The 12,958-nt window shown below is 42.9% G+C and overlaps 1 protein-coding gene across 7 annotated transcripts in view; it reads right to left on the minus strand.

Annotated features, from left to right (window-relative positions):
• NRXN3 (neurexin 3) overlaps nt 1–12,958 on the minus strand; it is a 969,254-nt gene that overhangs the window by 690,622 nt on the left and 265,674 nt on the right. For all 7 annotated transcript variants that reach the window (XM_086462626.1, XM_086462625.1, XM_086462624.1 and 4 more), the window contains one exon: nt 12,510–12,893. In XM_086462626.1, the coding sequence (XP_086318752.1) occupies nt 12,510–12,893 (384 nt within the window). The remainder of the gene's footprint in view (nt 1–12,509; nt 12,894–12,958) is intronic.

The raw sequence follows: 12,958 nt of genomic DNA on the forward strand, positions 1-12,958 counted from the left end.
GAGAATAGATGGGTTCAGCAAATAGCAACCAGTCAGCAGGAAAAAGACAAAAGAAAAGAGAAATCACAGCAGTGTAAATCAGCCTGGGGAGGAATGGCTAAATGAGGATACTGATTGCTAATCTACATCCTGTCACTGATTTTATAAGCAGGTTAGCTCAAGATGCCATGTGTGCAAAAGCAGCCTTGTAAGAGCGCTGTCTTTCCCACTCTCATCTGTATTCACAGCGGACCAGGTTTTCACTTTATGGCTGCAATGTTCTTGTTTCTTCTGCAGGTCCATTAGCACCGTGCGCGTTGTACAGTCAATACCAATTCCAGCCTACACTTTTCTGCCTTTTTTATTTGGACACAAGTCCTTCTGTCTGCTGGATTCATTACTCTTCGACATGGCTATTTGTGGTGTTCCTTTATGTTTTGAGTTTTTTAAAGCAGCCCAAGTGCCTTTGACGTTAAATACAAAATTAAAAGATAAAGCAAAACCGAAGTAAGCCATTTAAAAAACAGCATGATAAATAATTTCTGTTTATCTTTACTCTAACCCTTTTTGCTTTGCTTAACTGCTTTACCCAAAAAAGGTTCCAGGCTATAAAATGACACGAGAAAAAGATGCCAGCCCTTTGTTTGACAAAGCTCTATTCATTCCTTCCCTTGTCCCCTTTTCCCACATCCCAAGAAATCTTTCAGGTCATTCCTTGCTCTTCTGCACCAGACAGGAAAGTAAAAATTGATCAGACTGGAAAGTGAGGTGGCAGAAGAAACCTGGCAGGCTTAGGGGAACGGCATACAAGCATTTGAACAAGATACAGAACTGTGATGTTGCCTCAGTAAAAAAGGAGGGTGACAGACTGGGACAGGAGCGATTCTCCATACCACTGAACTCTGGGCAATCTCCACCCCCTTCACCAAGGTGGCTAATGGCAGCTCCTTCACCTCATAGCAGTGCTCCCAGCATTGGACCGAGACTGGTGAAAAGTGAACCGCCACCTATTACCTGTGCCTTACTTTATCCACATCCTCAGCTGACCAACCCTGTGTTCAACAAGAAGAAAAGCTGGAATTATTAAAAGCACAGCTTTGAGGCAAGCACCTTGGCTACAGTGCTAAATCATCCTCCAGTGAGAGTTGACAGGCAGGAAAAGGCTAAAATTCAGCGCTGGTCAGTCCTTCCAGAGGACAGAACAATAAAATGCAAATGCAGAATAAAGGAGATTTGCACAATTTGGACAGGAGAGCTGACCAGTGGAAATGGAGTAGCAGAGATTTTGGGGGTTCATTCAAAAAGACAGACTGCAACAGAAGAGAACTTCACTGGGGAGATGGCAACAAAATGGTGAAAACCTGGATGTTTCCATGACTAGGCACTGAATTGTTAGGCTTCCATATCCAGGAACCAGGTCCTGATCACTGAGATTAGTGTAAGGACTCTAGATCTTTTGAAATTTCTTATTATGTCAAGAGTCTTTCCTTTGACCTAATTTTTCTCTTCAGTCACAAACAAACAAACAATAGCAAAACTATAAAATATCTGAGATGGTTTCTTTACTCTTGCTTCCTTCTCACTACTTAGCAAGCACATGCCTTTTGCCAATCACTTGTTCAGGGGGAAATCTCGTCCTAACGTGGCAGATGATACATGCAGCACAAACTCCATTTTGTTCTGCTCAGCTCAAAACCTCTTGCTGTGTCCCCTGGGCTGGGTGCACTAAGCTGCCTCATGGCTCTTTCTGTCTTCAGCATTCACATGAGCAACAGAGAGGAAATCAGAGCTATAGAAAAATATTTCCTCCTTTCACCACCCTACTTTGCAGCTCTACCAAAGACCAGGCAGGTCAGGGAGACTGACCTACGTTCTAATCTCTAATGCAAATACTCCTCCAAGACAGGAATAAGGTATATAAAGGATAGCTACTCTGTATATATTTCTCATTCAGAGCACAAGCCTAGGACTCCCAGAACTGTCAATCTAACACGCTTTTCAGCTGAGGGCTGAATTGTCATTTTCCATTTTTACTCATTTAATGAAAGGTAGTGGATAAAAATTCACCATTTAAAATACCATATTTTTCTTTTCTCAGCAGTTTCAAATGGGCCTGTGGGTATTGGGGTAGTCAGACTTAAAAGTCTGATTCCACATGACTCCATTTGAATCCTAAACACTGGTGCTTTGATACAGCTTCCCACACTAATCCCCTCCAACCTGCCCTGTCCTTCTGCTCCCTTTAGCAGTATCGCAACACGAAGGCTTACAATTCTTCCTTGTTCAGATATGGAAAAATGCTAAGTTGCTCACAAAACACAAGATTAGGATGGTAGGAAACTGCTACTCAAAGGGCCCAGGCTGACCACAGGAGGACCTTGTCTTAACAGGCAGAACTTCAGAAGTCAACAGCTGCAGGCTATAAAAAAATTGAAGCATCATGAGACCAAGAGCACTTACTATAAGGCTGCTTTTCTTGTACATCCTCTCTGCTGCTGTGTCTCTTCAGTGGGACGACTTTTGCATTAATGTGATGGATATCTCCCAAGTTTTACATTTTACCTATCCACCTACTCACCACCTATAATTATCACAAAGCAGGAAGTCACTCTGAAACTCATATTAAGATTTGATTTATCAGGATACAGATTCCCTCTTCTGCACCTTATCTGAAAAAAGCTCCTTGTTATCAATTACCCAGAAAAAAAATGAGGATGCTGGTAAGGAAGCAAATAAAGATGATGAAAATTGTCTTTCCTTTACACATTCTCCGACCCTTTAGCAGCGTAAGTGAGACTGGTTTCCCTCTAGAGAACCGTACCTTGGAGTCTGGTACCTAGCGGCTGCAGATTCACCAGGACCATCCTGGGAGTTATTCTGTGGATTAACTGCATACAAGAGAAGGCAGACAAACCACGCAGACCTGCGTAAGCCAATATATACCACCAAACAGGCTCTTTCCATGCTTGTGGTGATGGCTGTGCTTTTGCCTGTCCTTTCCATATCACCTAACAGCCTCATCCAATCAATCAAAGTATCCAAGGGGTGACTGCCTGTCTCCACATGGAGAAAGTCAATTAAGGGAGCATCATGAATTCCAAGTCTTTCCTCTCCCCTGAGATGAATAGAGAAGAAGAAATGAGACAGAAAATGCACTGTGCCAGTGCCTGCCTTTCAGCTTGATGGCTTCAACTGTGCAAAGTAGAGAGATAGAGAAAGCTAATTTTACAGATAACATCTCCAAGGTCTATATAGTAATTTTAAATATTGGAAATAATTTTTCATGACAAATGAAACTACTTCATCCTGGCCACTTCCATCAAGATATTCCCATTAATTTTAGGTACAATTCGCAGTCTCAGCAGAAACACAAATTGGTCTGATTTGAGGGCATGGCGGGTATGAAGCCACAGGCACTGAGATCAGCCACTGAGCAGTAAGAGACTCAAAGACACCACGTAGTCTGAAGCAACTCTTGCACTCAGTGACATCAGTTCACCTCCAGGCACCTGACAGATCACAACAGACATGGTACATACTCAAAGTAAGCAAGCCCATTTTGGGTCATACATGTGACATGCCATTATATGTCTGGCTGTGAGTTACCTGGTAAAGCTAGGATGAAAAGGTGAAAACGTATTTCCTTTCTTCATAGTGACTTAACCACTTCAGATGATCCAAGTTTTAGTAAATTCTACCTTTCCCTCATACAGTGTGATTCAGGCAAAACTGACCTGCTATGACAAGCTGCCCTTTAATCTGAGAGTTATCTGAGCAGCATTGTGCCTTGACTTACATATAGGGTGTATTTTGGGGCTTGCATTAAGGAGGAGCCATTGTTCTGAGCTGCCATTTATAAATCGGCAGATAAACAAATAAGACACTACAATATTAGTCCTGTAGAAGAGGCCTATACTAACAGAAGTATAAGATGCTAAAAAGCATTAACTAAATGTTCTTACTCATCTACCCATCAACATCTTTTTTTGTTGTTCAAGTGCTCTTTACAGGAGCTGACAGTAGCACAAAATTTAATACAGTTTTGGATAATCATATTTCTTGAACTGGAAGGACCTTGTGAAAGCTACACTCAGCAATAAACAGCCAGAAACACAGAAGTTTAGAGAAAACCAGCAGAAATTATCTTCTGTGCCATCAATTACCATATTCAGATGAGATAAAAAACACCTGGAGTACTAACAAATTCACATGCAGTATGGAAGGCAGCAGTGGCCTTAAATATCAAGAACATATGATGATGGAGACAGGATTAAGAAACAGGAAGGAACATACAGATAAAAAATCATACTGATGTCATTATAAAACATAGGAGAGACAATCAGTTGATTTTTATATGGTCTCAGATTTTCCAGCTGCTCAGCAGATGCTGTTGGAGGTTGCCACATCAATGAGACTCTTTGAAGCTAAAGTTTAACAGCCTGAAGACCATGAAATGATCTTTTCCCAAAAAGATGTAATTACCCTGACTGCAGAATTAACTGTATTTAATCTTCTGTACTGAGGATAACACAAAGGCATTGCAAGGCAACAAATGCCATCACTTGTCCTGGAAAGAACATATAACCAGAGTGGCTTTTGACTGAATACATACACTGATGGACAATAAAGTTCTGATGAGTGTGAAGGATCACAATAGAGAACAGAACCATAGAATGGTTTGGGTTGGAAGGGACCTTAAACTCATCTAGTTCCAACCTCCCTGCCATGGGCAGGGACACCTTCCACTAGACCAGGTTGCTCAAAGCTCCATCCAGCCTCGCCTTGAACACTGCCAGGGCAGGGCCACCCACAACTTCCTTAGGCAACCTGTTCCCGTGTCTCACCACCCCCACAGTAAAGAATTCCTTTCTAATATCTAATCTAAATCTACAGTTTGAAACCGTTACCCCTTGTCCTATCACTACACTCCCCGATAAAGAGTCCCTCCCCACCCTTCCTGCAGGCCCCCTTTGTGTACTGAAAGGCTGCTCTAAGGTCTCCCCAGAGCCTTCTCCTCTCCCAGCTGAACAACCCCAACTCTCAACCTGTCCTCATAGGGGAAGTGCTCCAGCCCCTTGATCATCTTCATGGCCCTCCTCTGGACCCACTTGATCAGGTCTGTGTCTTTCCTACGCTGGGGGCCCCAGAGCTGGACACAGTACTGCAGATGGGGTCTCATCAGAGCATAGCAGAGGGGGAGAATCACCTCCCTCAACCTGCTGGTCACACTTCTCTTGATGCAGCCCAGGATGCAATTTGCAATGTGAATGCACACTGCTGGGTCACGTTGAGCTTCTCATCAATTAACAACCCCAAGTCCTTCTCTGCAGGGCTACTCTTGATCCATTCATTGCCCAGCCTGTATTTGTGCTTGGGAGTGCCCCGACCCAGGTGCAAGACCTTGCACTTGACCTTGTTGAACTTCACGAGGTTTGCGTGGATACAAATCCACAGAAGTGAGAGACACTGAATTTTTTCCTTCATATCGTTTCTCTTCCCTTACGAGCATCATCTTGGCTGCTCTGTCCTTACTGGAACTAGCACATTGTTTGTGTGTTAGAACAGAAGTTACCCCATGGAAGGCAAGGAAAGGATGCAGAGATGGAGGATACATAAAAGCCTAATACAGTAGACTAATCCAGCACTTATGCAACCAACAGTAGCCTTTTGCTACTGACACCCAGTCATGAGGGAGATACAAGGGAGCTAAGCACAGAAAGTCCAGGCCTGCATTTCTTGAGCAGAACTCTGTACAGCATATACCACAGTAGTAGCTGCTTGGGCCAGCCATAGATGGAACAGCCACAGGTGTCTCTGTCTTGTTGCAACAAACACTGGGTACAGCTCAGCAAAAGGAAAGGGCTGGAACAAGACTTTTTTTTCTTAACTGGACTCAGGCTATGTCCAGTTCTGAGCAATTAACTTGAAAGGTTTAAAATCTAAATCTCACTGTCTTTTATTTCAGTCTTAAATAGCCAGCAGTCTCATACCAACCTGCCTTTTCTAATCTTAACAGCATATACCTCTTAACAAAAAAAAAACCCTACAATCAAGACAGTTAAGTAGGAGAAAGCATTAAAGTGAGTGATCAACAACATTTGATTTTCATTGGCCTAAACCTGATTTTCAGTTGTCTTTGGCTTTGTGTCCTTCTTGGGCTTTTGCCCTCTGCAGTTCATCTCACAGTTTTTCAGTAGAAGGAAAGCATGCAGAGAGCTTTTGGGATCTACAGAACAGACCTCACGCACCTTTTTGAGCCCATGGCATTTTCACTGCAGCCACAGAAGATGCCTAATGTGAATACAACACACATTCCTCTCCTCCTGCTTGTTTAATGCCAGGGCTTTGGAGTCCTTTCTAGAAAAGTCCACGGCTTTGCAGAGGTACTTTGTTATCACAACAAAGAAGTACATAATCCTCCAAAAGCCAGATCCCAGCTCCTACTTTTAACACCTTAAGCGCAATTAACAGGGGTCTACAGTGACCTAATGCTGCAGCTGATGTCAAATACTAACAAATTAGAAGCCAAAGGGTCCAGAAGACATTAAGCATTTAAAAAACACTAAAGATCCTTCAGAGTAGCTGCATCAACCCACCCTTCCCACCTTCCTGCACAGCCGTAACAGCCCTCCAGCCCTTCTTGCTGACAAGACTTGCAACTCATCCTAATTTCTACTGGGTTTAGTATAAGAAGCTAGTTCACATGCAACAGCAGGAAGCATGTTACCCATTGCACTGGAGAATCCTTTTTGTCAGTTCTCCCAAAACCTGCCCTACATCTGATGACCGGAAAGCATTTGGGAAGCTTTTCCATGGGATTTCAGATCTTTTCTGTCCTTCATTTCAAACTAACTAGCAAAACAGCAGACCTGTTGGAACAAGGTACTTTAGAACAGAGAGGCTGCACTGCAGACACTGTTCTCTGATACCCCTACGAATAACTAAATACTGCCAAAAGTACAAGCTACAGAAGTGTGTGTCTGACACACCACAACCCAAGATCTAGCAATCAAAGTCTCAATACGTATTTGCAATTATAACTTCCCTCACAAATGTACTTCGCTGCTCCTGCTGTTCATTTCAGAGACACCCAAAACCTGCCTTTCAGTTCAGGAGTCTTTCTGGCATGACTAAATATTGCTCTCCACCATACATACTATAATCAGATGTAACAGGAATGCAGGAGAGCTCAGGGAGCAGGGGGAGGTGAGATAATTAGCACATTACAAGATACTCAGAGCACCACTTGCAGGAGGGATTGTGTCCTGTCTATTAGCTTCTTTTCTATTTTCTTTGCTATATGCCCCCACCCCAAACAAGACATCCTCTCTTTTGTCAGTCCAGTAGCCTTGGCAGTTTGGCACCATCAATTCCTCCCCAGCGCAGACAGTTACCTTCTGGAGCGCAGCAATACTGAATTATCAGACCAGAATCTCTACATAATCAATAAAAGGAAACAGGCAAATCAACAAAAGCAGGCAAGTAGATCAAGTCATTGCTTTGATTTTCTCCTGAGAAGCAACTACCTCCCTCCCCTGACTGCATGGGGAACTTAAGATATTTAGCACAGGTCCTCATTGCCAGGCTTCTACTTTTTTAATCTTAGAGTACTTATCCAAGGCAGCTAAAGAAGGAGGTCACAACTCTACTTTGAGTTTATACCACTTGCAAAGCCAGCAGAGTCTTATTTCCCAGCCTGGTGGACAGCCGTTCCACCACTCCCTTCCAACAGCTTTTGTGGAATCTCTGAAGTTTCAGAAACTGCTATGTTTATGGCAGCTTCTTAAGTTTAACAGTGGCTTGAAAAGGCTGTTCTCTTATATGATTTACAACATTGTCACACTGAGTTAGACTGGGTCATAAAGAACCATTCTGGAACAATGATAGAGAATGGGAAGCTCAAGGATTTAAGAAAATAACTAACGGGTGTGTTACCTGGTCAGCACAGCCTCTGGTGGAAGATGTGCAACGGGGACCACTTCCAGCCAATTGCCAGCATTTGCTGATGCCTTTGCTTAGCCTCGCAGCCTTGCATTGAGCACTTTTGGCCCATGAATCCCACTGTATTTTCATCTCCTCTCCCTTCTGTGTCACCTGCTACTGGCTACAGAGCTGGAGAGAAACACAATCTCACAAGCAGATCAAGAGAAACTTATGAAAACTGAGGAGAGTCTTGTTTAGGTGAAGTACTTTGTCTCAGCCTTTCTGAGGATCAAACACTGATGTCCATTCACTGGTTTCTACGGCAAGGTCTTGGATTAAGTATACCTGATAGAAGCTTCACAATTTTCTTGCCAGGAATATTCTTTCCTAATCAGTACAGGAAAACATACAGTTACTGAAAGAACCACAGCGGTCCTACCAGCACTGTTGACTCCCTGACACACCTGCCTTGGGCAGGAGTCATATCAGACAGGAACTGGTCTTTGCCATGTCTCACCCCATCTCTTCTATGTAATTTCACTTACCCAAGGAGGGACTACATAACCCTTGGAAGCTATGACACTTTAAGACTGAAAAGACCTTTGTCTGCTTACTACACTACCAATACAGAATGGCCTATTAGATACTGGAATTATAAGAATGAATTTGAGGCCTTGGCAGCAGTTCTTTCTGTGCCCTATCAAACTGCAGCCACTGCAAGGTTTCTCTATCTGCACAGAAGTACTGCCCGAGCAGATCACTACGACCAAAGTCTATCTGGCATCCAATGTAACTTGCTGATAACACAGAGGTGTTACTTCACTGACAGAACAAACTCCCACAGGCTTTAAATATAGGTGACATACTGAACTGTATTGAAAATGTACAATATTTGTATTGTTTCACCATGTTTAAAAAAAAATCCAAATCTCTTTTCTAACTGTGGCACAATCAATTCCCTTTTTGAGTCCTTTTTAGACGTATAACAGTCCTTCATATGGCAAAGAATAAAACGTATGAGAAATACATCACTATAAATGGAGAAATGCTATACCTGGAAAGTGGGAGATAGACTTTACCATCAACAACAAACGAATCAACTGCTTCTCTCCCTGGAGTTGTACGTGTGTCTTTTGTATTTTTAGTACCTTAACTAAATGTTCAGTATGTGCTTTGCTTTGTGATAAAGAGTGATTTTCCTGGTAGCCAACAGGCATAGAATATTCTTTATTCTAGGCTCCACTGCCCTTTAACCCTCTACCCTGCATCCTGGGCTGCAAACCCCTTTCAAGTGTTACACTCCCTTCTTTTAACAGGGCAGAAGCCTAAGGACAGTAGAGCAAGTGAGACAGCCCTTCTCAGATAACAGACAGCAGACTGGAAAAGTGGATCAATAGCTGTCTTATTAAAAGGGCTGGCCAGCTCCTTCCTCATTCCCCTCCTTACACACCAGCCTGGCTCCCTGCAGTCCTGTGGTAGCTCCTTAGTCGCTACGCAGAAGTGCCACTGTGGCATGGCAGCATCGCTCACTTTGATTCCCTTCCCAATCTCCGTCTCAACTTTTCTCCTTACAACAGTATTTGGATTACAAGCCAGCTGAAGTCAGGGCTTGCAATGATCCTTGAGTGTCAGAGTCTGAGAATGAAAAATATCATTGGTAGCCTGCAATACTTTTGTTCATGGAGGCAAAAATCACTGTGCACTAATGCAGTCGTGTAGTATCAAGTAGTTGTATCAGAGCAGTATGAGGCTGCTATGTAACACCACAATAAATGTCATGGAGTCAAATATACTTCAATCTGCACAACTTTTTTCGTGTATCCAATCTACAAATATTTATTCCCTGTGAGCTGTTTCTCATGTTGCCAAGGAACCTCAGGCATGAAAGCCAAGTTTTGCCTGACACTGGGCCTAAACCAGTAAGGGGTCTGTGGTTTCTTGTTAGAGACAGAATGAGTTTCTCAGGACTATGACCTCTGCATACATCTTTTTTGTTGTCCTGAACTACAACATCATTGTTTGTTAATCTTAAATACTCTCTGATTCTAACACATATTATAAGGATCTCAAGCTCCCATGCTGGTAGATATGCATTCGTACATGTATCTTTCTTATTCATACTGATGCTGGCTAAAGCATGGCTAAGTTATAGATCTCAAGCCAAACTTGAGATTAATTTCTCCTAAATTAAAATGTCTACATTCTCTTAACCTACTGATTTCTTTTCACTGATCATCAAAGTAAAAGCCAACACCGTAGATATCTAAAGGTATGTGAGATAAATCCTGTTCTATATGTCATTGGTTGGCTTTGGATTCTCTTCTGAGAGCCAGGTCCAGAAGATGGACATAAGACAGAGTCCAGAAAGTCCTGAATCACGGAACTGGTCACTCTTAATACCAAATAAAGACCAAGGGCAAGCATAACTGCAATTTTGTGGGGGAACAATGCATTTATGGTAGCACTTCTTTTTACCATGTACGTCCAAAACCTAAAAACACAACAATTGGCCAAAACAATTCCCAAGGTTGTGGTTGAGAAAACCTCTGATGTTTTCCTGAATCCTCTAAGCCAATGTATAAGAGAGAACTGCTGAGGTGACATTGGCATAGCCAATGCCCATGAACCTTACATTTTCACCCATGTCCTCACAGCATGGATGGCAGTGTTGATGCTTCAGCTGGTTTAAGGACCACTGGCTATTAACTACTATTGCTGCTTAGGGCAGCATGTTACAAATTGCTGGCTGTGAGAAGGTTTATGAATGATCATAGATCAGAGAAAACAGAATCAGAGAATCATTTTGGTTGGAAAAGACCTTTAAGATCATCAGGTCCAACCGCTACCCTAAGCCCAAGGATACCACCAAGTCCACCACTAACCCATGTCCCTAAGCACCACATCTATATGTCTTTTGAACACCTCCAGGGATGGTGACTCCACCACCTCCCTGAACAGCCTGTTCCAATGCCTAACCACTCTTTCAGTAAAGAAATTTTTCCTAATATCCATTCTAAATCTCCCCTGGCACAGCTTGAGGCCACCACCTCTTGTCCTGTCATTAGTTACTTGGGAGAAGAGACCAACACTGGCCTCACTACATCTTCCTTTTACGTAGTTGTAGAGAGCAGTAAGGTCTCCTCTCAGCCTCCTCTTCACTAGGCTAAACAATCCCAGTTCCCTCAGGTGATCCTCATAAAATACTTTTTTTCAGACCCCTCACCAGCTTTGTTGACCTTCTCTGGACCCGCTCCAGGACCTCACTGTCTTTCCTGTACTGTATTTTCCTATACCTTGTGCTGTAAAACCTAAAAACCCCATCCAGGCTACACGAAGAATTTTGGTCCTTAACAAAAACTTCCTGCAAAGAAGAAAATCCTCTAGAGAGTGAACGAACCACAAATCTCAATTCTGCCTAATATTTTATGCACCGTACCTAAGTTTCACATTCTTTTTGATAAGTGGCATAGCACTATGATCAATATTAAAAAACGCATAGAGGGGACTCTGAGTGGGAAAGGAACTTCTCTAATATTTATGGCAGAAGCTTAAAAATATTTGAATTTCCAATTCTAAGACACATGCTACAACCATTAGGCCACGGTGCCAAGTAAGGTAAGAGAAAGAAGGGGCTGAAATCCCTAAAACTCTGCTAATGGTTTACAGTTAATTCTTGGATGCACTGTGAGTGCAGTTCAGCCAGGATGGCCAAACATTAAACAGAAAGACTGGTTTCAATATAAGAAAACACTCTTTAGGCAGTATTTTCTTTTCTAAGTGATCTTAGCTCCATGTTTGTTTTTAAAACCACTCACCCATCTCATTCTGAGAGTGGCACCAGGACAATAAGGACAACAGTAATTAATGGAACCACCTAGTATTTGAGATATATATAGTTCAGGTATCTTACATTAGTAAATTCCTTTCCACGTGGCCTAGAACACATGTTTTGCCTGCCTGTACCAGCATTACCTGTGCCTCCTATTTCCAATCATATGTCTTTAAATCACCAGTCAGAATAAGTAAGAATAAGATGCAGAGAATCTTCCACCATCTCCTACAGAATTGCCTTATCAGAGGTGAACTTGGAGACATGTTGCTGTTAGCACTATCTTATTAGCTGGTATTACCCACAAACACCATTAAGGAAATCCTACCATGCAAAAAAGAGGAAGACTAGACAGAACTGGGATACATCATCTGTCCAATGCAAGAACAATCTCCATAACTCAAGTTCACACTTAGTACTGATTCCAGTAATTTGCCTGAGACTTCTCACATCTAGCAGCATTTTCTGCCTTAGGAGACAAACCACACTCAGCCAAAGAAACTGGAACCTGAAGACAAGGTCTTCAGAAGACCTAGGAAGTGAAGTGGCAGATGAAGAACTTAAGCTCATGAAATGAAGATGGAAAAGACTCAAAGGAAATGATCTGAGAAGAAAGCTTTCCTAGTGTGGGGACTGAAACTCATCATTGGGAAAACCAACAAGGGGTTGGGAACAGGGAAGGGCAGGGGAAAGCCTTGTAGAAAAACTGGTTTTGCTCTAGTTCTAGTTTGTGCACACCTTCAGCTCTGTATAACTGAGGTCAGAAAACTCAGCTTACCTCGCTCACATGTTCTACCCCAATAGCCAGTGCCAGTGCAGTCACAGATGAAGCGGTTCCAGCCATCCTTGCAGACTGCGTTGTTCTTACACGGGTAGCTGTCACACTGCTTGGTGCTGAGGCGGGAGCAGGAGGACTTGACTCCTGCGGCATTCTGCGCCTCTGCCAGCTGCCGGATGTTCTTGCTTCTACCATCAATGAACAAGTCTCGGATACAGCCAACATAGCCATAGTTCAGCATTGCTGTCCAGAGCTCTGTGGGAAGGATGAGTCCTGCCCGGTTCTCAGGCAGCCCACCAAGGTACATGTCGCCTTCCAGATCCAGGATCTCACTCTCCCCGCTAGCGGTGAATGGGGTGCGTCTGCTGTTCACTGATATAGTACCTAAACGAGAGGACAAGAAGATATCAACACTTTCACTTACAGCCTCAGTCTAGTTCATTTTTTCT

Source organism: Leptosomus discolor, chromosome 3 (assembly GCF_034619465.1).
Source record: "Leptosomus discolor isolate bLepDis1 chromosome 3, bLepDis1.hap2, whole genome shotgun sequence".
NCBI lineage: Eukaryota > Metazoa > Chordata > Aves > Leptosomiformes > Leptosomidae > Leptosomus > Leptosomus discolor.